This window comes from Dipodomys ordii, unplaced genomic scaffold (genome assembly GCF_000151885.1).
Source record: "Dipodomys ordii isolate 6190 unplaced genomic scaffold, Dord_2.0 Scaffold1, whole genome shotgun sequence".
Lineage (NCBI taxonomy): Eukaryota > Metazoa > Chordata > Mammalia > Rodentia > Heteromyidae > Dipodomys > Dipodomys ordii.
In genome coordinates, this window is record NW_012267217.1 from 65,599,039 (window position 1) to 65,626,654 (window position 27,616).

The window sequence follows — 27,616 nt, forward strand, 5'->3', positions numbered from 1 at the left end:
TCAATTGCAGAAGTCCTAGACTCTCAGGTCAGAAAAACTTCTCAGTTTCTTTACTTATAAATTGGATTCTACTTCATTTCCATTTTTTCAAATGAAAAATATATCAATTTCAAATCAATTGTCTTTCTACTAATCAAATTTCTTTTATCAGAACACTTGCAACTTTGAATATCTGCAATTCATAAATAAGGAAATGCATTTTGGAGAGGTGTATAATTAATTTTCAGTCCTTGGAATAGCAGTGTGTTAGCGGCTCATGAGGAAGAGACCGGAAGCATGAGTGTTGACTTTGCCAGTGTGTGGTGGCGCCTGGGGGAGGGCGGCTTTCAGCGGCCGCTGTCAGTGCCCAAGAGAATGCTTCCTAGCGCCTGGGAGCCGGGCTACCAAAGGGGGCGGGGCGTCTGCCTGCATCCACCTGCCGAAGGAGGCGGGGCTGTGCAGGGTTGGCATGCACATGTCCCTCCAGGAACTGAGCCGACACCCGGCATGCTCCTGTTTGGCAGAAGGAGCAGCCTTGCGGGCCGGTGTCCAGTGAAGGCAGAGCAACTGGCTCCATCTTTGTAGCCAGCCAGACTGCCCTCATGGGTCTCTTATGGGAGAAGCTGCGTCTGCTTAAATGCAGTGTGGAAAACATTCATCTATATGGTTTCAGCATACAGACCTTGGCAGATTTCCTAATATCTCCAGGATGCGTATTAGGTGTCTATGAAAGTCTCCCGAGATTGGCTTGGGCCTGCTCCTGGCGTCGCGCTTCCTGGACATCTCTCCCGTGGACTCTAGCTGAGAGTCTCTTGTAGCTTCACCACACAGTTTCCCCGCTGCCATGTCCGTGTGCCTCCTCAGGGCTCCTCCTCAGAGCACCCTCGGCCATCTCCTCCACGCCCGCCTGGCCCTGACCACGCACTGGCCGGGCAGCACACTGTGGGCAGCGGAGGGGGTGCTGGCTTGGTCTTCCTTGCCAGTGCCCTGCAGCTGCCCATCCAGCAGAGGAGGAAAAGCCAAGGTGAAATTGTTGCAGCTGGGTGTAGCTCCTGTCCAGCATACAAGAAGCCCTGGAGTTGATCCCAGCACTGCAGTAAACAACGTAAAAACTGGAGAATCGCCATGAGGTGGCTTGTAGGTCACTAGGAAGCAGTTGAGTGTGAGTGTCGAAGTCCGTATTCTCTCATCGTAAGTCTTGTTCCACTTCATATTTGACTTTTCTACAGTCATGTGGGACAGAATAACTTTTCAGTCGATGATATCAAACCCCTTTGTTTAGGTAGGCTTGCTGTTAACATCAGTACCGTGACTATTAGCCAATGAAGTGCCCCTCTGACCTTACTAGTTCATTGATGCTTGGCTGTCCGCGTTTGGCGCGGGCCGTGGAAAGTGGAAACAGATTTATCAGAGGTTCCAGGAGCAAAGCTCATGTGGGAGTGCACTATTTTTAGGAAATAGTTGAAGTAAGTGAAGCATCCTGGAGCCTAGAGGCTCCTGTAACTTCGCTCATGGTGTGATGTAACAGGTTTCTCTTAAGGATCTAGTTAATTATGTGAAGATGTCTGTCCTTTAGTGTGACCAGTGGCAGGGTTGTAGGTCCTCATCCCAGATGCTGCTCGGTCACCCCCAGTCCAGCACTCCAGCGTTGTGGTCCGTGAAGATCAGTGGGGGACTGAGCCACAGGACCTCCACAGGCGGCGGCCCAGCCCTGGCACGGGAAACGCCTGCTGAGGGCACACAGCTACATCCAGAGCTTGCCTGGAAGACGTGGACACGCAGCATCTACCCGTTACAAAAAGTGACCCGATTCTGATCCAGTTCATCCTCTCAAGACCTCCATGCAGCAAAGACTGAGCACGGGCGGGGAGCAGCCCTGACGAGAGCCTGTGTTCTGTGAGAGCCTGGTGTCGTCTGTGTCAGGCGACAGATGCCAAACAATCCCAGACTGCCGAGAAGCCCCCGCCCGGCCTGTGCGAGGCCTGGTGCGCTGCCTGCGGCTTCCACCGCGCTCGCTCGTCTAGGATGCTGTAGGGGGGTGGCGAGGTGTTGGGGCGACTCCCCCTGCGTCTTAAATTCTCCACACACCCAGCGAGCCAGGACTCTCGGAAGTACTGCAAAGGCTAGCAGCTGGGAGGAATTTCAGGGCTTCGATGTATTCGGGTGCTGGCTGCAGAGCATGCGCGGGAAGGAGTCTGAGGCTGGACTTGTTCTTCTGTTCCTGGCTTGACCTGTCTGGCTGCCAGCCCCCGACCGAGAGCTTTCCTCTGGCGCCTTCCGAGAGCACCCCGAGAGGCGCAGACTGGGACCTGCTCCGGCCCGGGGACTGCTCCGGTCCGGGGACTGCTGTGGCCTGGAGCTGCTCCGGCCCGGGGACTGCTCAGACTCAGGGACTGCGACTGTGCCGTGCTGCTGTGAGCGCCACGCCCCTCTCAGCAAGCCACTGCGCTCTGTAGGCCACCGGGCCAGAAGGTGGATCTGTTTCAGAGTTTGAATCCCGTGTGCAGTTAACCCCCCATGAGTGGCTTGCTGCGTGGGGAGAGGGTCCGGGCAGCCCTGTGCCAGGCCGGGGACCCGCGCCCGTCATCAGCCTGCACCCCGGGACCTCCCAGTCAGAGGCCTCGTTTCTTGTTAACTTCCCACCTCTTGCGGCCAGTGGATGACCCAGCTCCAGATCTCTGCGGCTCGGGCTCCGCGCCTGTCTGCCACAGGGCTCGGCCGCGCTCTCTCCTGCTCCACGAGGCCGGAGTGGCTCCCTCGCACCCGCCATGGTGGCAGCTCCCTGGCCCTGCCACACGGCGCCCGCTCTCACCCGGCGCTCTCACTGCAAGCCAGCGGATGAGCAGATGGACGCGGATCCCTCCCATCTGTCGGTGCTCACACACGCTCTGTGTGTCTGTAGGGAGGGCCTCCCCGGGGACCGCCCACCCGCCCCCTGTTCCCACCCCTCTGTCCCCGCCCCTTGTACATCTTGTACCCGGGGCGCTCAGGACTGCTGTGCTGCTGCCAGCCAGGCCCTCCTGCCCCTCCAGCGTCCATGCCAGCTCAGAGCCCCTCTTCCCAGACCTCAGGGTGCCCCATCTCCTGTGCGCCTCCTCCTAGACCACCCTGGCCCCGGTGCGGCGAGCGGCGAGGATGCAGAGCCAGGGGTTTCCAGCAGGTTTGAGCTGTGAGTGGGAGCGGTGTGGGAGGGGCACGTGGCGTGGGGGTGGCACGCGGCGTGGGAGGGGCACGCGGCGGGAGAGCGGCACGCACGGGGGAGGGGCACGCGGCGGGAAAGCGGCACGCGCGGAGGAGCAGCACGCACGGAGCGGCACGCGGCGTGGGGGCGGCACGCACGGAGGAGTGGCACGCACGGGGGAGCGGTACGCACGGAGGAGCGGCACGCGGCGTGGGAAGGGCACGCACGGAGGAGCGGCACGCGGCGTGGGAAGGGCACGCACAGAGGAGCGGCACGCACGGAGGAGCGGCGCGCGGCGTGGGGGCGGCACGCACGGAGGAGCCTGTGTTAGCGGCTTCCTCCCGCCCCAGTCGGGCACGGGCAGCCTCGCTGCCCGCAGTGGAAGCGGTGGTGGGCCCTGGCCAGGGTGCACCCCCGACAGAGCACCGACAGGTCTCCGCGGCTCCGCTGAGCACAGGCCTGGTGGCCTGGGGAGCCACGCTGTGCACACGTTGAGCGTCCGGGCTGACGCGGAGTGACACGGCGATGCCATCGGTCCCGTGGGCACAGGGGGGAGGACTTGCGCCGCTGGGCCCCGGGAGTGGGTTCCCGGGGTTCACTGCACTGCTGGTCACTAGAGGTCCTTGTGGGTGGGATGCTGGGGGGCCCGGGTGTTGGGGTGTCTCAGGCCTGCAGGCCTGCTCCCTGGCGTGCGGGCGTTCCTCCGGGGGGCTGCGCCCGTGTGCCCCTCCCAGCTCTGCCTCCGGGTCGCCCACACCCGGCCAGCCGCACTGTTTCGCCGTTGCGTCTCTTGCGTGGTTTTTAACCTGGGCATAAGTCACGGTTGCCCGCGGCGCGCATTTCATCGCATAGGAAGTACATCTCCCTCCTCACAGCTCACTCGCTTGAGGCTCTCCCTATTTCCAGTTGAGCGGACTGAAACCAAGGCCCAGCCCTCAGCTGTCAAAGCCGGGTGAGTCCAGGGCGGACCACCAGGGGGCAGTGCCACCATGGCAGGGAAGGCCGTGGGGCTGGTTACAGCTCGCCTTTGGGTGGCTTGCTTCCCGTGGAGACGCGCGCCCTGTGCGCTGTGCAGAAGGCGGTAGCGTATTCCTGCGGGGCGTCCGTTCCCGTCTGAGAGAGGCGATTGGTCAGGCGCGGCAGGGAGTGGATGCGATGGAAGACCGGAGGCTCGCCGCCGAGTCAGCCCCGGCTGCCCAACGCCCGTGCCTACTTGCTGCCCAGCCAGCCATGCTCAGCGGCATTCCGAGGTCTGTACTTAGGAGAAGCCACGCCCGGAGACCCTGGGAGGAGGCCGAGGCCCTTCGGAGCGCGCCTGGCCCCCAGGCTTCTGCCCGGCTCTCCCGACAGCTGCGTTCCGGTTGGTCCCAGAAGAAAATAGTTTGTTGGGTTTCTTGTCTCTCTAACATGTAAGCTAAGAATTTAGGTTTTCGAATATTAGTAGCTACAGGTAACTAACTGCAAAAGAAATGATTGGCAGATGCAGCAAAAAATGTATTTCCACAGAAAATTGGATTTCGCACATAAAACTTAGTCATACTAATAAAGACAGGTCATTACCAGTTTTAAGCCAAATAAACAAACTCAAAGAGAGCTGCTGTCAGTGTGACTCCTGGTCGTTTTTTATTTTAATTTTTGAGATGTGTAAATCAGCGTCAGTGTCAGCGCACACGGAGGTGCGCTCACATCACCCCTTACCTTCCTCGCCGGTAGAGCGGCCCAGATCCGTAATTTACAGCCCTGTGGCAAGGTATGTTTATATTTACGCTGTGCAACAGTGTAGCTAATGAGAAAGATACGAAATTTATAATCTTGGGTGATGGATAGGATCGCTGTCTTGGCTTTAATTGAAGTCTGGGGGACCGCAGCGGCGGGCTGCGGTGCGGGGGGAGGGGGCTTGGAGTGAAGGAAAACTTTTAGATTTGCTTCTGAAGGTAGTGCAGGTAGCTCTCCCGCCGACTGTGAGCACTTGATCTCCAGCCTTGGGTAATTACGGTGAGATAATTACAGCGCTGGCCCTGTAACTTCTCTGTGGTAGGTGGTTTATAAGTGTGGGGAAAAAAATTAAATACTGTGGGGTTTTTAAATGGCTTTAAAATTTTACATGTGTAACAATAAAATTCTCCTCGGTTACTCTTTGCTAAATATCCTCTGGACTATTATTTAAGAGAGTTTAAAAAAAAAGACCCTCAAACTAATAATGGTAGAGGCAAGCCTGTGATAGTCGTCATTGCTTAAAATTCCAACTGATTGTATTTAATCTGGGTCTGTCTAAAGTAATCTCCTAGACCTTTCTCTACCTGTCATTTTTTAAATGTACCATTCTTGTTGAAGCTCAGTCTTGTGAAAATGTCTAAATTTTCCCATTAAGTGCTTAAGAAGTAATAAAACTAAAGTCATTAGACTTCACTGATCAGAGCTATATCAGGGGAAATAGTCTTCCATGCCATAAATCTGGCCACGGGTCCGACATCCCTACCCTCGGATTCATTCCCTGCCAATGGACGTTTGAAGGTAAATTGCTTAAGTAGGGCAGTTTAAATTTTTAATACAATCTTATTGTAACTGTTAGCAAATGATTAAAGTCCAAAGAGGCCTTCTGTGTTGGTAAGATTTATAATAAATGCTCTAGGATGCCTTTTCTGTGATGAATTATAGATGTTATGACGGTTACATACTTACAGAGGCCAGAAAGCCACAAATGAAAACTCCAGTTTCAACTGGAGACCATGCCTGCTTCTAGAAAGTACCAGGTTCTCACTAGACACTTCCTTCCTGGTTATCCCTGGACACTGTCCCTTCCTAGTTCTTGCTGGACACTGTCTATTCCTGATTCTCGCTGGACACTGTCCAGTTCTGGTTCTCACTGGACGCTGTCCGTTCCTGGTTCTCGCTGGACGCTGTCCATTCCTGTTTCTCACTGGACGTTGTCCCTTCCTGGTTCTCACTGGACGTTGTCCCTTCCTGGTTCTCGCTGGACACTGTCCAGTTCTGGTTCTTGCTGGATACTGTCCCTTCCTGGTTCTCGCTGGGTGCTGTCCCTTCCTGCTGGACACTGTCCCTTCATGGTGGACACTGTCCCTTCCTGCTGGACACTGTCCCTTCCTGGTTCTTGCTGGACATTGTCCCTTCCTGGTTCTCGCTGGACACTGTCCATTCCTGGTTATCCCTGGACACTGTCCCTTCCTGGTTATCCTTGGACACTGTCCCTGGTTCTTGTTGGACACTGTCCCTTCCTGGTTCTCACTGGCACTGTCCCTTCCTGATTCTCTCTGGACACTGTCCCTTCCTGGTTCTCGCTGGACACTGTACCTTCCTGGTTCTCACTGGACACTGTCCATTCCTGGTTCTCACTGGACACTGTCCCTTCCTGGTTCTCGCTGGATGCTGTCCTTTCCTGCTGGACACTGTCCCTTCCTGCTGGACGCTGTCCCTTCCTGCTGGACACTGTCCCTTCCTGCTGGACGCTGTCCCTTCCTGCTGGACACTGTCCCTTCCTGCTGGACGCTGTCCCTTCCTGCTGGACGCTGTCCCTGCTGGATGCTGTCCCTTCCTGCTGGACGCTGTCCCTTCTTGCTGGACACTGTCCCTTCCTGGTTCTCACTGGACACTGTCCCTTCCTGGTTCTCACTGGATGCTGTCCCTTCCTGCTGGACACTGTCCCTTCCTGCTGGACGCTGTCCCTTCCTGCTGGACTCTGTCCCTTCCTGCTGGATGCTGTCCCTTCCTGGTTCTCACTGGATGCAGTCCCTTCCTGCTGGACACTGTCCCTTCCTGGTTCTCACTGGATGCAGTCCCTTCCTGCTGGACACTGTCCCTTCCTGCTGGACACTGTCCCTTCCTGGTTATCCCTGGACACTGTCCCTTCCTCATTCTCACTGGACACTGTCCCTTCCTCGTTCTCACTGGACACTGTCCCTTCCTGCTTCTCACTGGACACTGGCCCTTCCTGGTTCTCTCTGGACACTGTCTGTTCCTGGTTCTTGCTGGACGCTGTCTCTTCCTGCTGGGCACTGTCTGTTCCTCGTTCTCGCTGGACGCTGTCCCTTCCTGGTTCTCGCTGGACACTGTCTATTCCTGGTTCTTGCTGGACGCTGTCCATTCCTGCTGGACACTGTCTGTTCCTCGTTCTCGCTGGGCACTGTCCCTTCCTGGTTCTCGCTGGGCACTGTCCCTTCCTGGTTCTCGCTGGACGCTGTCCCTTCCTGCTGGGCACTGTCCATTCCTGCTTCTCACTGGACATGGGTCCCTCCTGGTTTGCCATCCCTTAGGCCTCTGGAGGCCTTGGTGAGCAGGCCATATCCAGTTGCTCTTGGTTCTAACATGGGGGCTCAGGAAGGGAGCCCTCACTACAAGAGCAGTGGCTGCTGTTTAGGAACGGCAGGTTCTTCCCAGAGCCATTTGCTTCAGGGACTGTAAGCCATCTTCTCAGACATCTCTAATGGAACACCGCAGGGCTCCTGGAGCTCTCGGGGGCTTTGGTAGATAGAGGAGGGGTAAGCCATGCCTGTCCATCCTGGCATCTGTGCTTTCCTTTCACCAAGACCACATGATGCAGAGTGTTGCCTTTGGCTGCTGTTAGGCTGTATCAGCTGTGGATGGGGGGTTTTGAGGCCTGTACCTGGACAGCAGGGCCTGCTCTGTGGAGAGGGCCTGTAACTCAGGAGAGGTCCAGATACGGCTAGGCTGCACACACTGCAGGCAAGACACAGAGCTGAGAGGACTTCAAGCTGGTGTGCCATAGCTGGGCATATTTGAAGGGTATCTTTGCTCCCACTCAGGAGTTGTGTATTCTCTTCCACTTCTTCTACTTTTTGCATCAAATCAGAAACCTGCTTAGAAAATGCAGGTGTGAGATTGCTTTATCTTCCATTCTGATTCACATTTGGTTTGGGAATGGAAACATCTACCCAGCACTCTAATCTCCGCTGGGCATGGGCATCATCGGCCGTTAAATTCCTCCACTTGCACTTTGCCTTTTGCTTTTGTGTCTTAATCACAGGTGTATTTTTAGCGGAGCCACCAGTGTTTTGAGAACACTGCTTTCAGATCCCCACCCCAGCCCCACGTCCGGTGCCAGTGGTTTGGGTTAATTCCTCACAACCTTGAGTTCTTGTTAATCACTTGCCTTGTCCCCCCCCCCTCCTCCCCAAAAGAAAAGATTTCCCTAAAGCTTCCCTAGAATGGCTGGTAAGGAAACCTGTCTGGTATATGGCTTACACACGCATGTGTGGGTGTGTGGCTTACCTGCGTGTGCTGTGAGCTGTGCGCTGTGCCACAGGAAGGAGGGGCTTCGCTTCCTGTGCGAACCTGGTGAGCCACACAGGCAGTTCCCATTTCTCTCCCTCCACACTCCTCCTGGAGAGGCGCGCAGTGACAGCTCACCCTGCTCCTTTCCCACCTTCCACAGGAAGGGCCATGTGGAGCTTTGAGGCCCCGGAGAGACTTGGCTGCTGTTGTTGAGTAACCCCATCTCCAGAGCCTTGGCTGATATTGTTGAGTAACCCCGTCTCCAGAGCCTTGCTGGGAGTGTTGAGTAACTCCATCTCCAGAGCCTTGGCTGGTGGTCTTGAGTAACCCCGTCTCCAGAGCCTTGGCTGATATTGTTGAGTAACCCCGTCTCCAGAGCCTTGCTGGGAGTGTTGAGTAACTCCATCTCCAGAGCCTTGGCTGGTGGTCTTGAGTAACCCCGTCTCCAAAGCCTTGGCTGATATTGTTGAGTAACTCCGTCTCCAGAGCCTTGGCTGATGGTGTTGAGTAACCCCGTCTCCAGAGCCTTGGCTGGTGGTGTTGAGTAACCCCGTCTCCAGAGCCTTGGCTGGTGGTGTTGAGTAACCCCGTCTCCAGAGCCTTGGCTGGTGGTGTTGAGTAACCCCATCTCCAGAGCCTTGGCTGGTGGTGTTGAGTAACCCCGTCTCCAGAGCCTTGGCTGGTGGTGTTGAGTAACCCCGTCTCCAGAGCCGGCGTCACATGGCAGCCAGAGAACATAGAATTATACGGATATTTATTCTTATTCTGGTTTTTAGCTTTTTAAACTAGTGGGTGGCAGATTTCATTTTTGGTGGCCTGCTTGCATGTAAGTATGTATAGTGCAGTGTGATGAGCCTAGAAGGTGGCTCTTTCATCTCAAAATGTCCACCATGTGCTCTTGGAGGTGGGGTGGGTACTGGGTTTGAACTCAGAGCCTTGCACCTGCTGGACAGGTGCTCTCCCAGTGGAGCCACATCCACAGCACATTGTGCTCTTAGTTTATTTTTCAGGTAGGGATTTGCTTTTGCCCAGGATCAGCTGCAAACTTGACTTCCAACCTCTGCTTTCTCAATAGTACGGAGCATGGCACCATACTCCGCTGTTGATTGAGATCAGCATCTTTTTATCCTGGGCTGGACTCAAACCATAGTTGCCTGATCTGTACTTTCTGAGTAGCTGGGGTTATAGGTGTAAGCCGCCACACCTGGACTTCTTAAATATTGTCCTCTCCCTGAGTTGAGGCGCTGATATCACTGAGGACAGTATACGTCAGTTTTTTGTTAATGAACAGTATCATCTTAAATGAAAGCAATGCTTTTGTTTCACTTTGAATTTATGATCTGAAGAATTGTAATAAACTTGTTATGTACTATTAAAACTTCTAAATCCTTAGTTAAAGCAGGTCTGGCAGTAGCACTCTGAAAATATGCAAACTTGGTTCCTCTCCTGGTTTGGCAAGACCAGGGAAGTTACTGAGCACTGTGCGTAACTCTGTGGTAGGATATCACCGTGCAGCGGAGTGCTGCAAGGAGGGGCCCTGGGTCACTGAGAAGAGGCCCTGTGTTACATGGGTCTGGTGACGTGGTAGGTCGGCAATGACGTTAGTGTGAAAACTTGCTAATGGATGAGTCTGCAAGACTTGGCACTAGTGGAATAGAAGCAGACTCACGAAAGAGTTCTGTTGATGTGAACTTTTACAGCAAGCAAACTAACCACCATGAAAACGTCAGGAGACAAGCCTGGCTCCCGGGCTGGTAGGTGGTGACAGCGGAGGGTCTCCACTGGGAGGATATGTTCCTCTCCACAGGGCATTTGTCAAAAGGCACAGAACGTACAAGCCAAACGTTTTGCCTTCCATAGTGTTTATGCTAGTTTCCAGAACTCCAGGTAGTGCGTGAGCTCTGCACTGCACTGTATAGGGTTGATGCAAGCTAAGTTGGCACACATCGAGGAGCGAGAGGGGCAGGTGGGGCTGCAGTACAGCAAGCGCAGCTGGACACACGAAAACAAAGTGAGGCGGCGAAGAAGGGTGTTCACTGACCGCTTTTTGTTTAAAAACTATTACAGAAACCTAGGGAGAAACCAGTGCCTGTAGTTCACGCCTGTAATCCTAGCTACCCAGGAAGCTGAGAGCGGAGGGCCAAAGTTTGAAGCCAACCCAGGCAAGAACCATGAGACCCTTAGTTCAAGTGGTACAGTGCCCATTTGCCCTGCACTCGTTTGACTACTGACACGTTCATACACATGCTTGTACAACAACTCACTACGTTTTAACTGTGACTGAAGATACCTTATGTGAAAGCCGGTCCAGGTATATTTAATGTGTGTACTTTCTCACAGGTAGAGATGCGACCACAGAGGTACCATGGCCCACTGCCGTTTTCTTGTGAGGGAGACTTTCCAGAATTAAAAGGCACATGTGATTCTTTGAAGAACTTCAAGCCGGGCACTGGTAGTTCACCCCTGTAATCCTAGCTACTCAGGAGGCTGAGATCTGAGGATCACGGTTCAAAGCCAGCCCGAGCAGGAAATTCCATGAGACTCTTATCTCCCATAAACCACTAGAAAACCGGAAGTGGCGCTGTGGCTCAAGCGGTAGACTGCTCGCCTTGAGCTGAAGAGTGCAGGGACAGTGCCCAGGCCAAGTTCAAGCCCCATGACCAACCCCCCAAAAAAACAAAACTTAAACCATTTGTAAAAACTGCTGTGTCCTGTCAGATGCTTCGATTCCCTCCCTGTCTCTAAGCCACTGCAGATACAGGTCCAAAAATCAATCCGCATTCTCTGCTGAACTCTAATTAACACTGAGACATTATTAGTCACAAATGTGAAATCTTGATCGGAGATGACCTCAGGTATTCTAAATGTAAATAAAATTAGATTTAGATCCTTTTTAATTACCTGAGGTGCTGTAATCACAGTGGCAATTGGTAAATTTGATTTCTTTTTAAAGGAGAAGAAAAAAACTTAAGAAAAAAAGTTTCTCCCTGCTACGTACTTAACTCTTCAGTAGCCATAGCGATGTATGCAAAAGAATGAGCTAGACCTTCGAGTTAACTCCAGCTTCAAATTCATTGTGCACCAAAGTACCAGGAAGACAGAACTTGCCTGTTGGAACTCTGTCAGAGGAGCTGGGTGCCGCTTAAGCAATAATAATTAACGGGGGAGGGAGTATTCCAGTAACTTAATGCGAGAAGCCCTGGCGAAGACCAAGTGAAAATCTGTTTTGTCATCTCATCCTTCTTCCTAATTGTATCACAATACGTTGTATAATTCAACCTGTGTGTCACTGTCAGAGCTGCCTCCCCTGCAAGGCCCCATGGCTGGCTCAGGATTCGCAGAGCCGGGAAAGAGGCAAATCCTTTCCTCAGGCTCCACCCGTGACCTCTCCCCCACTTCAGGAAGAGAATCTCTTTCTTAGGGAAATTGTTGTAAGGATAATTATTTCTGGAGACAGGAAAACAGCTTCAGTTTGGAGAGAGAAGTCCTTTTGTCTTGCAAGTGCTGTCTGAAGGAGAACGTGGAAGGTTGGAGGAGTCTCTTGCTGTCTGTTCTGCTCCCCTGTGCATCTCCGATGGCAGGACTGGCCGCACCTGGCCTTGTCAGGTGCTTGGAGTCTGGAAAGAGAAGCGACTCCTGAGCGTTGCGGGTCTTTCTCAAGGACCCCAGGACTAGTCTCTTCCTGTGGCCTGTGACTCCTGGCCCTGTGTGACTGAAACGCCTTCTTCTCCATGTTTCCAAACCCTCGTGCCCGCCGCCTGCACGGCATGGTCTCTGAGGTCCACACAGGCTGCGAGTGTTTATGTCACACCTTCCTTTGCATCAATCCTAGATCTTTGACTGCAGTGACCTGTACCCTGGCCTTTTAAAAACCAGCGGATGGGAAATGCGAAACCCCTTCCCCTCCTCTGGTTCAGGAAATGTGGGAGAGGCCTCGCCAAGCAGACTAGAGAATTACGGGGCGAGCCTTCATCTCCGGAGGTGTCAGAAGCAGTTCTGCTCCAGAGTCGTCAGCGTCCTCCCGGAGACAGCTTGATGAGTTGGGGAGAAGTGACAGGTTCATTTTTCCTCTCTTTGTTTAAGCCATTTATCCTTCAGATCCTTGTCTCCCGTCTAAATTGCATTGCCAGTGTACGGGCATGTTCACCGGCTTAGACTGGACCTGGCCAGCCCTAATTTGCATCCAACTTGCAAAACAGTAGTGAGGGAGAAAGTTAATCATCTCCTGGCCTTTTGAGCACATTTGCACCGGGTTTAATTGTAGCACTCGATATGCTACACGTTTTCTAATAAGTGTCTGCACACATTCAATTCTGCTTGAGCCTCATCCCCAAAAGAAAGGAGCAGTGTGTAGTCATAAGATCTCTAGTTGATGTTTCTTACATATTTCTCTATGAAGCTGTTTGAGCTGATCGGAAGTGCTAGGAGGTTTAATGATTTCATTATTTAAGTAGAATAATAATGAATGCTCACTAGACACCGAGCGAAGTGGTGCCCAGATTTCTATCCTTGTAGCAGGTACAGAAGAGGAGAGGCCCCTGACTCCTGAGCAGGTGAGGGTCTATGCTCTGTAAGCCCCCACCAGAGGTCCAGCACACAGGAGAGTCTCCACAAGCCTGGACCTCTGCCCAGCCTCATTCCATCTTCCTGGGTCTCTGGGATGGCTCTTGCCAGCACATGCTACAAGCTGCTTTCACCCTGAGCCATCGCCGTCTTGGGACCCTTCAGCTGTTCACAGGGCAAGGTGCTGGCGGTGGAGCTGGCTTGCCACTGCCCACCGACTCCTCGATTCCTCTCCTCGCTCATCCTAGGCCAGAGTTGGATGCACAGGTGCTGCCCCGGCCACACACTCCCGGTTTCTGGATCCTTCAGAACCTTCCCGTCATCGTGTACTAATTACTGTCTGCGCTCAGGTGCAAATGCTTTCCCCAGATTTCAGCCGACTGCCTGGATGTTTTCCTGCGTTAGGTGATGTTCTCGTGTCTCTGCAGTAGTAGTTATAATTTCTTGAAGTTCTCCTCTTGTGCGTGATTCCTGCCTTCTTTCTAACCCTTTCTCGGTGGCACTGTTAGCTTTCCCCTGGCACATGGGCCTGAGTGAGCTAGGGCATGGCCTGAACTCAAGGCAGCTAAAGAGAAGTAGGTCTGCAGTGTGGAGCCCAGATTAATGAGTGCTGCCCCCCAAGACCTTGGAAAACAAGGCCAGGAAGTTGCATGAAGATCTCTCGGGCAGGATGCTTGGACAGGGAAGGCATTCTCCTGGCTGGCCTCCCCATTTCTCTTTGTCTGGAATCTGTGATCTCCAGCAAGTCTGTTGGGCACAAAGGTAGCTGGTCAGTGATGTAACTAAGGATTCACTGGTAGGGAGCAAGCAATGCTTAAAAGGTATAGTTAAAGAGCTTTCTTTGAGGGGCTGGGAAGGTGGTTCTGTGGTAGAGAGCTTGCCTCGCATGCGTGAGGCCCTGGATTCGATTCCTCAGCACCACATAAGCAGAAAAAGCTGGAAGTGGCACTGTGGCTCAAGTGGTAGAGCAATAGTGTTGAGCTGAAAAGCTGAGGGACAGCACCCAGGCCCAGAGTTCAGGCCCTACCACCGATTTAAAAAAAAAAAAAAGCTTTCTTTGACACATGAAAGGGAAAAGCTGCCAATTCTGTATAAACAAGGACCACTTAGCATCTTGCCAGTTTCCTTGGGGCCTTGTTGAACACTGATTTCTCACCAAGATTATGGCCAAGAGCACTGTGGAGCCAGGAGAGAGAGACCAAGAGCATCCTGGGAGCTAGAGCAAGGCCAAGCACATCATGGTCCTAGAGCAAGGCCAAGAGTATCCTAGGACCAAAAGCAAGACCAAGAGCATCGTGGGCCCTAGAGCAAGGCCAAGGGTGCCATGGTCCTAGAGCAAGGCCAAGAGCGCCATGGTCCTAGAGCAAGGCCAAGAGCAGCCTAGGACCAAAAGCAAGACCAAGAGCATCATGGGCCCTAGAGCAAGGCCAAGAGTACCATGGTCCTAGAGCAAGGCCAAGAGTGTCATGGTCCTAGAGCAAGGCCAAGAGCATCATGGGCCCTAGAGCCAGACCAAGAGCATCATGGGCCCTAGAGCAAGGCCAAGAGCATCATGGTTCTAGAGCAAGGCCAAGAGCATCATGTGTTCTAGATCAAGGCTAAGAGCGTCTAGAGCATGGCCAAGAACATTGTGGGGACTTAGAGCAAAGCCAAGAGCAAGACCAAGAACATTGTGGGACAAAGAGCATGACCAAGAGCATTGTGGGTCTAAGAGCATGGCCAAGAGCATTGTGGGACAAAGAACAGAACTGAGAGCATTTTGGGCCTTCCTAGCTCATTGGTGTTAGTGGTGCTCCCCATGGGTGGGGCAGACCTTGTAGGAATCATGAATCTGACCCAACCTCATGGTTGGGACCTGCCCCAGTGGGATGAGCAGTTTACAGGGGCCATGTTTTTACACAGCTCCGTAGCCCCGCAAATACCCAGAAAAGTGTAGCACGAGCTAGAGTTGGCCCACAGCAAACCATAGAGATTCAGAGTGTCAGGCACAGGACAGGTCCTTCGGGCTGGCAGTTCTGCTGGGGTGAATGGAGACCTGTTGCTGGCAGGTTTGAAGGTGCCCAGTTGGAGAAGTATGCTAAGAAGAAAACCAGCTCTGAGTCTTGGCACCGTACGTCAGGGGCTACATGCTCTGTGAGGGGTTTGGACAGGTGTTGGGCATGTTAGAAAAGGAGAAAGCACAGGGGTGAGTGCGAAGGAGGAGCAGGATGGGGTGAGGAGGGAGGTGGTTAATGGTTGGCCCATCAGTGCCATTAGTGCACCTTAGAACGTTCACAGCTGACAGACTGGGGGGAGTTCTGTTGATACTAGAGACCCTGTGGAATCTGAGATGGTGTCTCAGAGGGAGCCCTGGCAACCCCGTCCTCACCGGGGGGTCAGGGTAAAGCGCGAGCAAAGCAGAGCCACTGCTGAGGTGTGCTTAGCTGGCCATGGGCAGTCCTGAGTGCAGGTGTGCCGAGCTGCTTCTCAGAGAGATAACCACAGTCTCCATCTGTGGCTCAGTGTGGGCTCCTGTGTCCTTCGCAGGCTGCAGCCCTAGTGCACTATCAGGACTGTGCATCCCCGGTCCACCATCCTGCTGTCCACCACCCCTCCATCCACCATCCCGCTGTCCACCACCCCTCCATCCACCATCCCGCTGTCCACCATCCCGCTGTCCACCATCCCGCTGTCCACCATCCCACTGTCCACCATCCCGCTGTCCACCATCCCTCCATCCACCATCCCGCTGTCCACCATCCCTCCATCCACCATCCCACTGTCCACCATCCCGCTGTCCACCATCCCTCCATCCACCATCCCGCTGTCCACCATCCCGCTGTCCACCATCCCTCCACTATCCTGCTGTCCACCATCCCTCCATCCACCATCCTGCTGTCCACCATCCCTCCCTCCACCATCCTGCTGTCCACCATCCCGCTGTCCACCATCCCGCTGTCCACCATCCCACTGTCCACCATCCCGCTGTCCACCATCCCTCCATCCACCATCCCGCTGTCCACCATCCCGCTGTCCACCACCCCTCCATCCACCATCCCGCTGTCCACCATCCCGCTGTCCACCATCCCGCTGTCCACCATCCCGCTGTCCACCATCCCGCTGTCCACCATCCCTCCATCCACCATCCCGCTGTCCACCATCCCTCCATCCACCATCCTGCTGTCCACTATCCACCATCCCTCCACTATCCTGCTGTCCACCATCCATCCACCATCCTGCTGCCCACCATCCCTCCACTATCCCGCTGTCCACCATCCCTCCATCCACCATCCTGCTGCCCACCATCCCTCCACCATCCCTCTGTCCACCATCCCTCCATCCACCATCCTGCTGCCTGTTGTCCCATTGTCCATTGTCCTGCTGTCTACTGGCATGCTGTCCTGCATCCCACTTTATACTGTCCACTGTTCCTCTGCCCACTGTCTCTCCATTGTCCCACTGTCCTGCTGTCTCCCACTGTACCGTCCACCGTGCCTCCATCCACCATCCCTCTGCCCCCGTCCACCACTCTGCTGTCCTCATCTAACTGTCCAACACCCTGCTGTCCGCCATCTCTCCATCCACCATCCCACTGTCCACTGCCCCTCTGTCCACCATCCTGCTGTCTGCCATCCCTCCATCCACCATCCCTCTGTCCATCCCTCCATCCACCATCCCTCCATCCACCATCCCTCTGTCCACCATCCTGCTGTCTGCCATCCATCCACTGTCCCTCTGTCCACCATCCTGCTGTCTGCCATCCATCCACTGTCCCTCCGTCCACCATCCTGCTGTCTGCCATCCATCCACTGTGCCTCTGTCCACCATCCTGCTGTCTGCCATCCATCCACTGTCCCTCTGTCCACCATCCTGTCCACCATCCCACTGCCTACTGTCCCACTGACCACAGTCCCTCCGTCCACATCCCGCTCCCCACTGTCCCCTGTCCGCCATCCCGCTGTCCACCCATGTGCTGGGAAGACATGCAAACGGGTGTGCTGCGCGTAGCTGATGCCCCCAGCATGAGTCATTTCTTTAATGAGGATCGAGTCACACATAGTGAAGGCAAACTATGTGTTTCAGTGTGGGTTTTTTAGTTATTTTTTTAAAAAATACTTTATACTGTCACTTTTTCTCTGAAGTAAAGGGAAATCCAGCTAGCTTCCTTAGACAGGATAGAAACTCCCCTTCATTATGAAATGCAGAATCAATGTCAGCAGCCTTGACTTTGCTCCGTCCTGAAGGTAACTGTTTATTACGGTCGGCATTTACATCCCCCGATTAATAGGAGCAATTAAACAATAGCTTCATTTCCAGCAAATTAACAACCCTAATAGGTAATTGCGACATAAATGAAGATAAATTTGTTTTAATACAACGAGATAAAAAGAATACAGACAAGAACTGAATTTCAGATTAAGAATTCAGACTTCATTACTTCAGGACAAAGTTGATTCACCAGAGGAAATTAAAGCGTGGCTTTTTGTTGTTGGTCATAGGGCTTGAGCCAGGCCTGCATTGTCCTGAGCTGTTGCATTGAAGGCTAACGCTCTTGTCACATTGATCCACAGCACCACTTCTAGTTTTCTGGTGGTTAAATAGAGGTGAGTCTCCCAGGCTTTCTTCAAACCATGATCCTCAGATCTCAGCCTCCTGAGTAACTGGAAGTACAGATACGAAACACTGGTGCCCCACAAAAGTATGGCTTTTTAACCATGGTCTTTCTTGGATGTGAAGATTGCTTTAAGACATATGTAATTGAAATATTTGGGGGCTGGAAGTTAGCTCAGTGGAGGAGTGTTTACATAGGATAGCATGGGTCAGGCTCTGGGCTGGATTCCCATCCTAGCAATGTAAGTCACATACATGCACATGCACACACGTGCATACATATGTACACACACATGTGCAGGGAAGGGGAGTCATCACAGGGCAGCCTCACACCAAAGCCATCCTCCCAGCAGCTCACTTGGTACACAGGGACCTGTGGCAGTTGGTTTGTGCCCAAAGCCTCTTAGTAGATGTTATTTTGTTTCATTTTCATTTTCTTTGTTTGTTTGTGTGTCATGGGATGGGGCTTGAACTCAGGGCCTGAGTGCTGTCTCTGAGCTCTTTCGCTCAAGTTTAGCACTTTACCACTTTGAGCCACAGTGCCACTTCTGGTTTTCTGGTGGTTAATTGGAGATAAGAGTCTCACGGACTTTCCTGCCTGGGCTGGCTTTGAACTGTGATCCTCAGATCTCAGCCTCCTGAGTAGCCAGGATTACAGGTGTGAGCCCCTGTGCTTGGCTCTTAGTGGGTTTTTATTGGCAACTAGAAAGCAAAGGTGAGAAGGAATTTCCTTTTTATGTACCTAATTTGACATTGTTATTGCTCAGATGCTTTGCTTTCGTTGTTCATATTTTCTCCTAACTGGGAAATTATTTCTGATGTGTAAATGTTTGCTTTGTGGAAACACGGGGAGGTTGGAGGGACTTCCTTTAAGATCCCTCAGAGTGCTTTGGGCGGTTGGAAGGGATAGGGCTGATGCAGAGCTGACTTAACAGTAGTGTCTGGGAAAGCAGAAAGCCTGTTCTAGAACAAGGATAATGAACTCCCTTCAGACCCAGCAGACCTGGGAGACAACCCCATAGAAGCTAAAGAAACAGGCTTTAACTGAGACTCACTGAGCTTCCGTCCTCTTAGTCAAGCTCCTTTTGGTAGCTTTGAATCATCAAAAGATGTGTCAGCATACCCGCCAGACACCATGCAGAACTGGCGCAGCAGCTCACAGCTCTGACTCACGTCTTCAGACACTGACATCTCAAAACACTCATGTGGGAGCTGGGTGCTAGAGCCAGCTGACCCAGCTCCTGGAGCTCAGTCACAGCCCCCGGCCCTCACTTGCATCTACCCACACCAGGTATCTTTCCAAAGCATGCGTCACGGCACCTGTTCTGAACAGCTTTGGTGCCTCCGACTTGGCTTCAAGGATGGTGGCCACACTGGTATCCAAGATCCTTAAATTGTGGTTCCATTCCCCTTCCTAGATTCCTCTCCCTGCTTTCTCATACCTTGTTCCTCTCCACTGATGCTCCCTGATGGCACCCCACCTAGCACTTTGTAAAAGCTCAAGGTCAAGGTCTGTGCCCGCATCTTAGGCTGACCATTCTCCGGGGGCAGCACAGTCTAGCTGAGACTTCCCAGCTGCTCAGGGCTGCAGGTTCCTCCTCCCAAATGGTCCTGAAGCACCATGGCTTCACGTGGCACCCAGAGCTTTGAGTGGATGTGCCGCCCCTCCCCCATCCTTGGCTCTTCTGTGTGGACCTCAGATAACAGCACACAGCGCACTGAGGCCCTGGCTCGGGCTTACTATGCCTGCCTCCCCTCACATTTATTGACACTGCAGTTTGGATGATGAAGGGAAAAAATTCACTTCAGATTTCTTTTTCCTCCTAAGTCACACATTCAGAACTACATAATTTGGTAATTAATTTCTTCTTAATTAATAAGCTAGTTTAATGATCACTCTTCTGTAATGTAAAACTGAGTGGAGACATTAGGGGCTCTTCTATTTGTTCCTGAAGATTTACTGTCTGCGATTGGTGTTATGTATGGAGTTTGTGGGGGACCCCCCTGCCCTCCACTCCATGGTTCTTAAGAAGAGCATTTTGGTGGAAGACAGGGTAAAGATTACCTATGGGTGGTAGCACTGAAAGTAGAGGCAAAGTAGGCAGTGACTCTCAGGCTCTTTAAAGTAGGTTTGTGACCAGGTATGGCAGCACATACCTCTAACTTCAGCATTTTGGAGGCAGAGGCAGGAGGATCTCAAGTTCGGGGCCAGCCTGGGATACGGAGTGAGACTGTCTGCATATGTATGTAATCACTCCCATGCACACACACACGTACACACAAACTCCAGTGTGTGTGGAGAGTTAGGGCTCCGTTTCATGCCAGCTGACGTTGACCTTCACAAGTAAAAGCAATTGTAAACGTTTAGAATATTGTTTTATTAAAGTTATTGAACTCTTACCTAACATTGTAGTCAGAATTGCTCCCAAGCAGCAGGTTACTGGCCTTAATGTCTCCCTGCAGAATTGTCTGTCTCTGACTGGGCTTGACTCACACCTGCCACCACTCCAGCATGAGGCCTCTGCTACCCGGCATTCACCTGATGCTTCTGCGCATTCCAGAAGAGATGGGCCCATACTGGCGCTCGTGTTGGGAGGTAGCAAGAGTGTCAAACCAGCCCTTGCAGAGAGGAAAAACCTGAGCGCTAGAGTGAGCGAACAGTACCAGGTCAGGATGGGATTTGCCTTGGTGTGGCTGGCCTCTGGGCTGTGTCCCGGCTCTTCCTGAGATTGAGCGACCAGCGTGGAAGGGGAGAGGTCCTGGGTCAGGAAGTGGCAGCAGGCAAGGACTCTGGTGGCCTGATCTGTCATTTGCCAGCCATCCTGTGTCTTAGGTATTGGGGGGACAGGTGCTGTGTGGTCAGCTGAGTTGAAAATAGAGGGGAGCAGCATTGAGAGATCGGAGGCTGTGGGAAGATCCCAGGCCGGGCTGTGGGTGTCATATAGCACAGAGATGGCAGCCAGATCGTTACTGTGGAGAAGCGCCAGTGGAGGAGGAAGAGGAGGAAGGGGAGCTCCAGGCAGATGGGTCTGGGGAGACATCTCCTATACCTACTGCTCATGCCACTTCAGACGTAGCTTCATACATGTGGCAAAGTCCGACAGGTTGCCAAGTCCAAGAGCACATGGGCTGTCCAAGCCGAGGATTGCACATTCTCCAAGTTTTCATAGGCCCACATAGGTACACATTTATATACACCCATGTTTGTTGTATATTGATGTGAAATGTGTAATGCATCTGTTGAATGACCAAAATAGAGACAAAAAATAGTCACTAAATTCTTGAGAGACAATAGCTGTTAGCTGCACCCTAGCACACGATATTCTTGGGTTTATTAACACTGAAGAGTTGTGTTATTTGCAAAGGAAAGCCTCCCCTCCCCTCCTGAGGTGAGTGTTCAGGGAGGGGCGTACGCTCGCCTGTCCACCCCGCTCCCCACCGTGTTCTTGTGGACACGCCCAGAGCTCTGTGCAGCGTGTGCACATGGACCAGGGTGCTGTCCTGGATCACAGGGGTCACTTTGGTTTTTACCTACCCAATGGATGCTTTTAGGGACATGTTTGCACAAGGCAGCTGGACATTCACCCACTTGCTTCCTGGGACAAAATCAGGTGACAGCGACAGCACTTAGGGGTGAGTGCCATGAGCAATGGGGGTCTGGAGCAGATCTCCATTCTCCTGACAGAGGGAGGACGCCCGCCCCCTCGGGACCTTCCCTCTCTCCCTCTTTTGCTCTCCCCCCTTCTCTTTTTTTCCCCTCTCCTCCCCTCTCTTTCCCTCTCCTCTCTTTCTTCCCCTCCCCCTTCTCTTCCTCCTAATACTTCTATCCTTCACTGAGGTTCTTCCTGTTTTTATGTGTGATGGTTCCAAAGCAGTATTTCCATCTTAGAAAAAAATTTGTACATCATTTTCTTACCATTTGTATATGAATGTTGGAAGGACCTACAAGTGATGGAGAAATAAGGCAGAGAAAAACATAGCCACATAAAAATAAATGCTGCCTGTTGTTGGATGTTAAAACTTCAGCTTTGTGATTAACGTGGCAGAGCAAGTCCTCCCAGAGATGGAAGTTTGGCCTTGGTCAGGTGAGCATCTTCATTGTGAAGATGCTCTACCCTGGCCGTCACTCCTAGCCTCCACATAGGGAAGACAGACACTGATTGGTACCTGTTGTAAAGTGGGGGTTTTAATACCATGTGGCTTGCCCTTCAAAGTCTCTCAAATCTTTGGTCTGCTTGGGACGCGTTTATAGCAAGCTGTCCAAGCCCGTGCCTGACCCTGGCGTCCGTGCGTGGCCTCTGAGCCCAGCGATTAACACCAGTGTGGTCATCGGCTGGATGGCACCCCTGAGCCGGGGTAAAATCAGAATGCACTACCATGCTCCTCAAGGCTCCTCTTTGCTTATTTACAGAAAAGAAAGAAATCAGAAGTCATTCAGGTTAATTTACTTTTTAGTCTTTGGAATTTCAGTGCACCTCTCTGACTCATACTTTGCTGGAATCTGACCTTAGACTTTAACTTTGGAGTTCATGTAATGATTTTTAAAATATTCTAATATACGTCTTCAAAGACCCCTGATCAATACGCCAATGGTTTTGAAATGACAGAGTGCTGCGATATTCCTCTGTAATTTAAACCTGATTAGCTGATGAAGGTTATGATCAATATACTACGGGAAGATAAATTAATTGATATCCTCCTTTCAGGATGATAAGAAGCCTATTGGAGGTGGGATGTAACTAATGAAGCTGCTGCTTCATCTCTGTGAGCCATTTTTTATCTAGTGCGTTTTCACTTAATCATATTTATACTATCATTCATTTACATGGAAACCATAAGCTGTGGACAAACCAGGTCCTTAATAAACTTGTGTTCATTTAGAAAAGAAATGATCTGTGAACACCTTGTGGGCTCCATGCACATTACCAACGCAGCCCGGGAGATAACCCTCTCACGGGTGTCTCTGGAAGGAGCCACAGCCTGGGCAGAGCCGACGATTGAGTAGCATTGAACTTAATTTTGAACTTCATTACAGCTGCTCCCCTAAGACACATTTGTTCAAATAAAAACTATAGTTATTTTCCTGTAGTGACACCTATTGGTGTAGGAAGAGTTTTCTAATCGTTGACTTCCTTTCCAATTAAATCTAATATGCTTTATCAGTGAGCTTATTTGCCAAGAGAAGTTATGGCTGGTTGAATTTAGATTCTTATTGATTAAGATAAGCTGTCAAGTGTATGTGATAATACGTTTACATTTTTTAAAAGATCTTTGATATAATAACTTGTTCTTGTGAATAATTCTATCCCGTTGTCTATAGAGTTCAGGGCCATTCTTAAGAGAATCCCCAAAAACTATTTTTGGCTTTCAAAGGTGTTTACAGTAGTTAGTTTGCCTGTTTAATTTGGAACTATCCTTGCTCCAAATGACTGGAAACCATCCTTTGTTGGCGCATCGATTGCTCGGAAATGGCCTGCATGGGGCTGCCGGGGCCGGCGGGGCCCGGGACTGGCCCTTTTGCAGCCAGCTTTTGACAAGTGTGCTTTCCATCCCCGCGTCTCCAGGAGTCCCAGATCGCTGCTGGGCCCGAGACAGATGTGTGCATTTCAGGCACATGCAGGACAAAAGGAAGATATGGGCAAAGGGCAGCTCTCATCCGAGGAAGATTCCGGAAAGCTGCCACAAGGCCCTTCCAGTCTTGTCCCGTTGGCAGAGCTTGCCTGCGGGCCACACTCAACTGGGGCAGGAAAGGGGGAGCATTGGGAAGTGTCACTTATTCTGATGGTCGATGGCAGCTAAAGCACACTGGAAGAAGGAAATGGAGGTCTCATAGCTATCCAAGGGTCTCTGCTGTGCTGCTTGTGCCTGGAAGCCGTCCTCACGGTCACCTGTTTGGTCTCTGTCCACAGTCGCCCAGAAGATTGTTGCCACAAGGAAGAAGCAGCAGCTGTCCATAGGCCCCTGCAAGTCCTTACCCAGCTCTCCCAGCCACTCCTCCGTCTGTTCTGCACAGGTGTCGGCCGTGCACATAAGTCAGGTGCGTGAGGTAGCCGGACGCTCAGAGCACCGGAGCGCCGAGGGTTCTGAGGGCGTCGTAGTGTTCTGAGCAGTGCTAAGGTTGACCGACTATATCCACTTTATAAATAGCAGCATGCTTGTAATTGACTTAGCATTTCCTTTAGAAATTGCTGTGGCCAAGTGTTTTTTATGGGAGGCATTCTTTAGTGCTTTGTGCCTTCATGCTGCCTGTGTTATGAGTCATGCTAGCATGGGCGGTGGGCAGGGGTGGTGTCCAGGTGTGCACCACTGTCTCCACTGTTGATTTAAATCACCCCGCTCTTCACTTGGTCCTGGTTTGCTTCTGGGTCGAAGAGTTGTGAGCAAATCTTAGCGACTAATCCAGCTCTATGCTTCCATTTGGTAGCAGTAGTCAGTTACAATTACCATCTCCCTCGGGCCCTATGGAAGTCGCTATCTTTCCATAGCAACATTTTGCTAAATTATTTACTTGGAAGCAAATGAAATAATTGTCACTTTGAAGAACCCAACTTGAAGTCTATTAAGGAAGCTGTTGGCTTTATTTTGCCCATACTTGGTTTGTGATTAACATTTCCTGCGCAAGCATTCTCTTGGCACTTTTTTTTCAAAGGCCACAGCAAGCAGATCTGGTAGCATGGCCCCGGGCTGACCTGCTGCATTTACTGCTGAGGCCCAGAAATGCACGGCCCGCACACCAGTGTCCTCCACTCTGACTCCAAGGCCTCACTATAGAACACCAGCCGTCTTTCTCCCCGTGAACCACCCCCTCTCTAGTGTAGAGCAGTTAAAGAACCATGGAGTCTATTCCGTTTAGCAAGACTCTTCGTTTTAGAAGAAAAAGAAATTATAATTTAGCTCTCAGGAAGTTTCAAGTTCAACAAGAGAGATTTCATTTTCCTACATTATGTTTCTCAGACAAAGCAACTCCGAGAGAATGGAATGTTCTAGACCGAGGCCGTGTGTGCTTGGTTCTCCTTACTACTGGTGCAGTCAGTGAAGGCTGCCCTGTCTTGCACGTGCCTCTCAGCATGACTTGTTAACTTGCTGGCTGAGGCCCCATGTGGGTTGTGACCTAACTATGTTCCTCGAGTGTGTTGTTGGTAAAACCCTGGTTTTTAATTATTGCAGACAAGTAACGGAGGTGGGAGTTTAAGCGATTATTCCTCTTCCGTCCCATCCACCCCAAGCACCAGCCAGAAGGAACTGCGGCTCGACGCCCCTCCCACTGCCAGCACTCCAACACCCGTCCGGAAGCAGTCTAAGCGCCGCTCCAACCTGTTCACCGTGAGTGTTGGTCCCGGGATGGGCCCGGGTGACACCCAGAGGCCTCGGTGGTACTGATGTGGCAGCCACCATGTTCAGTGATGGTTGTATGAGAACAGCACTGATTCCCGTAGGTGACTGCAAAGAGTGTGGTCCTGAGAGGAATGGAAGTTTCTCACATGCGCCAAAGCTGAAGAGTGAGGGGTTTGTAGCAGGTGGTTATTGACTTGGAGCTTCTGTGGTCTTGAGACTTTGTGCAGTAGGCATGCCCTGTAACGCCGCTCTGATGAGGCACACAGAGTCCGCTAGGACCCCAAGTGTGAGCATCTGCCTGTGGGTGGAGGTGAGGGCCATGCTTCCCCGAGTGCGGGGCCTGAGGAGTTGCCTTGGTGGTGGAAGTGCTGCTGGGCACATGGCTTCCAGCACAAGTTCCCTGGCTGCAGTTGGATACCCAGAATCTGCAGGAGTTTTCAAAAGCTCCCGGGGGCCTAAGATTCAGAGAGTCCCTAACCTATAGAAGATGTGGTTTGTTTGCTACCCGTCTTTCCCATATGCCTAGCAGACATCACCAATCAATGCTGGACAGCTTTGCAGTGAAGCCCAGAATGTAAGCAGCGCTGCGATCCTGTGACTCAGGAGGAATGCCTTTCCTTCCTGGACTCACCAGCTCCGAGGAGCACATGCTTTCCAATCAGTGCTTCTTCACCAGAGTGGTTTTGCTCCCCAAGGGCATGTGGCAACATTCGGGGTTGCGACATGGTAGAAAGGGACAAGGAGGCACCCAGTCCAGTCACAGGCCAGCCAGGACCACAGAGACATGTCCAGCCCAGCGGTGCTCTGTTTAGGCCTTTGACCTCACCCTTTTTGTTGGCTACTGCTGACTTAGACACAAAGAAGCTCCCGGCTTCCTGTCTTGCGTGAAAAGGAGGGCTCCAGAGTGTGGCTGGAATTTATCGTCTAACTGGCCATCCTTCTTGAATGGCAGCTGGCCGTATGTTGCGGTGGGCGTCTGCCCTGTCTGCCCACGCCCCACCCTTTCCTCCCAGGTTTGCAGCAGTCTCCACGGCATGGCCACTACTGCTCAGGTCGGCGGACACCAGCACACCCCTCCCTCCCCCGCTCCCCTTTGTCTTAGAGTAACAGCATTGGCCTCCGCAGCTGCTTCCAGGCTGTGTCAAGCTCCTGTCACCCTGGCTGCTACCTCCCCAGGTATGGGTCTCAGCTGAGACAGCCACCTCAGAATATGCTGCGCACTCAGTCATGACTCGGTAGTCCTGAAAAACCAGCTGCCACCTCTGCCCGGGTGCAGAGGCAGTGAGCAGGGTCAGCCCAGGGCCACCTGTCCATGTGGAGGACAGAAGAGTTCCTGGGTGTATCCCTGCCACCCTGTCAGGAAGCCACTTCCCCAGGGCCACATCTGCCTTGCATTGACATTGGTCATGACGTGGCATGTGCTCCTCAGAGCTGGTGAGTCCAGGAAGGAAAGGAATTCCTCCTGAGTCACATGATCGCAGCTCTGTTTACATTCTGGACTTCACCGCAAAGCTGTCCAGCATTGATTGATGATGTCTGCTAGGCATATGAGAAGAGACAGGTAGCAAACAAACCACATCTTACCACATCTTCAGAAATAAAAAACAGGAAGTTATTTTGAAACAGAGCTAGTATGAAGATGACATCAGCATGTCCCTGTTCCCACCCTTAAAAGGACAGCTGTGGAGCTGGTGTGTGCCTGAAGACAAGAGTCCAGCTGTCCTGCAGAGAAGAACGTGTTAAGCTGGGAAGAATCAAATTAATAGCTCCCAGTTAATAATTCTCTTAACATCTACTCTGCAGAGAGCCCTGGTTTTCTCAACATCTAGTGGAATGCTTGATGTCAGGGTAAACCACATTCGAGAGAAAGTGGTTGGCTTGACGGATGAGGGCACTCGGCACCCTGATGTGTGGCTGAGAACCGCAAGGCAGAAGCCGCCTGCTGGCTGAGCCGTCCTGGACAGGACAGGCAGGGAAGTTCCGTGCCTGGCAGTTTCCTGCCTGTGGCCCGTCCTTGTTATGGGCTATTCTCATCTTCCATCTCCACAGACATTTTGAGAATAAAGCATATCAGAACTGAATCCAGCTGCCAGGCTGTTACTCATGGGATCAGAAAGTTGGGTTCATGAAGGAATCCAGTGCTGCAGTTCGGTGTGTATTGTAGCATTGAAGAAGAAGTCAACTCAAGTCCCAGGCAGGGCCATCTTGGCTGGGTTGGGCCTCAGGATGTTCCTTGTCTGACCTTCCCCCAGAGGATGTGGGTGGTGATGCCGCCGGAGGCCCAAGTTCCTCTGAGTTGAAGATCCTGAAAACATTGAGTCCACTAGATGTCAGCGTCACCCAGGGAATAGGAAGAAGGCAAATTAATTTTTGAAATTGAGCAATTAAGAAACCAAGTTCTTGTTGCTACCACTTTGTTCCTTTTCTTAAATAATGTTAAATTCTGTTGACTTCTCATCCTGGTAACTATTGGCCTAAATTGTCCATGTGTGTATTTATTTAGAAATGTCTAGAATAGGCTGACTGTGCCACACGTGAACTCTCTTAGTGACGATTTGCACAGCCTAAGACAGTTCTGTGCTAGGCAGGGGTGCTGGCTTGGGGTTCATTGGCACATCACAAAGAGTCACTGGTAATCAGAACACACATTACCTTTCCCTTCCACCCTGTCCTCCTTTACAGAGTGGACGGATAACTCCCAGCCAACATTTGAACTCC

General features: G+C 52.0%; 1 protein-coding gene across 1 annotated transcript in view; it reads left to right on the plus strand.

Moving 5' to 3' along the window:
* Positions 1 to 27,616, plus strand: part of Agap1 (ArfGAP with GTPase domain, ankyrin repeat and PH domain 1) — a 345,764-nt gene that overhangs the window by 84,004 nt on the left and 234,144 nt on the right. The window contains exons 8-9 of the mRNA XM_013023308.1: positions 23,473 to 23,600; positions 24,731 to 24,886. Of these exons, the coding sequence (XP_012878762.1) occupies positions 23,473 to 23,600; positions 24,731 to 24,886 (284 nt within the window). The remainder of the gene's footprint in view (positions 1 to 23,472; positions 23,601 to 24,730; positions 24,887 to 27,616) is intronic.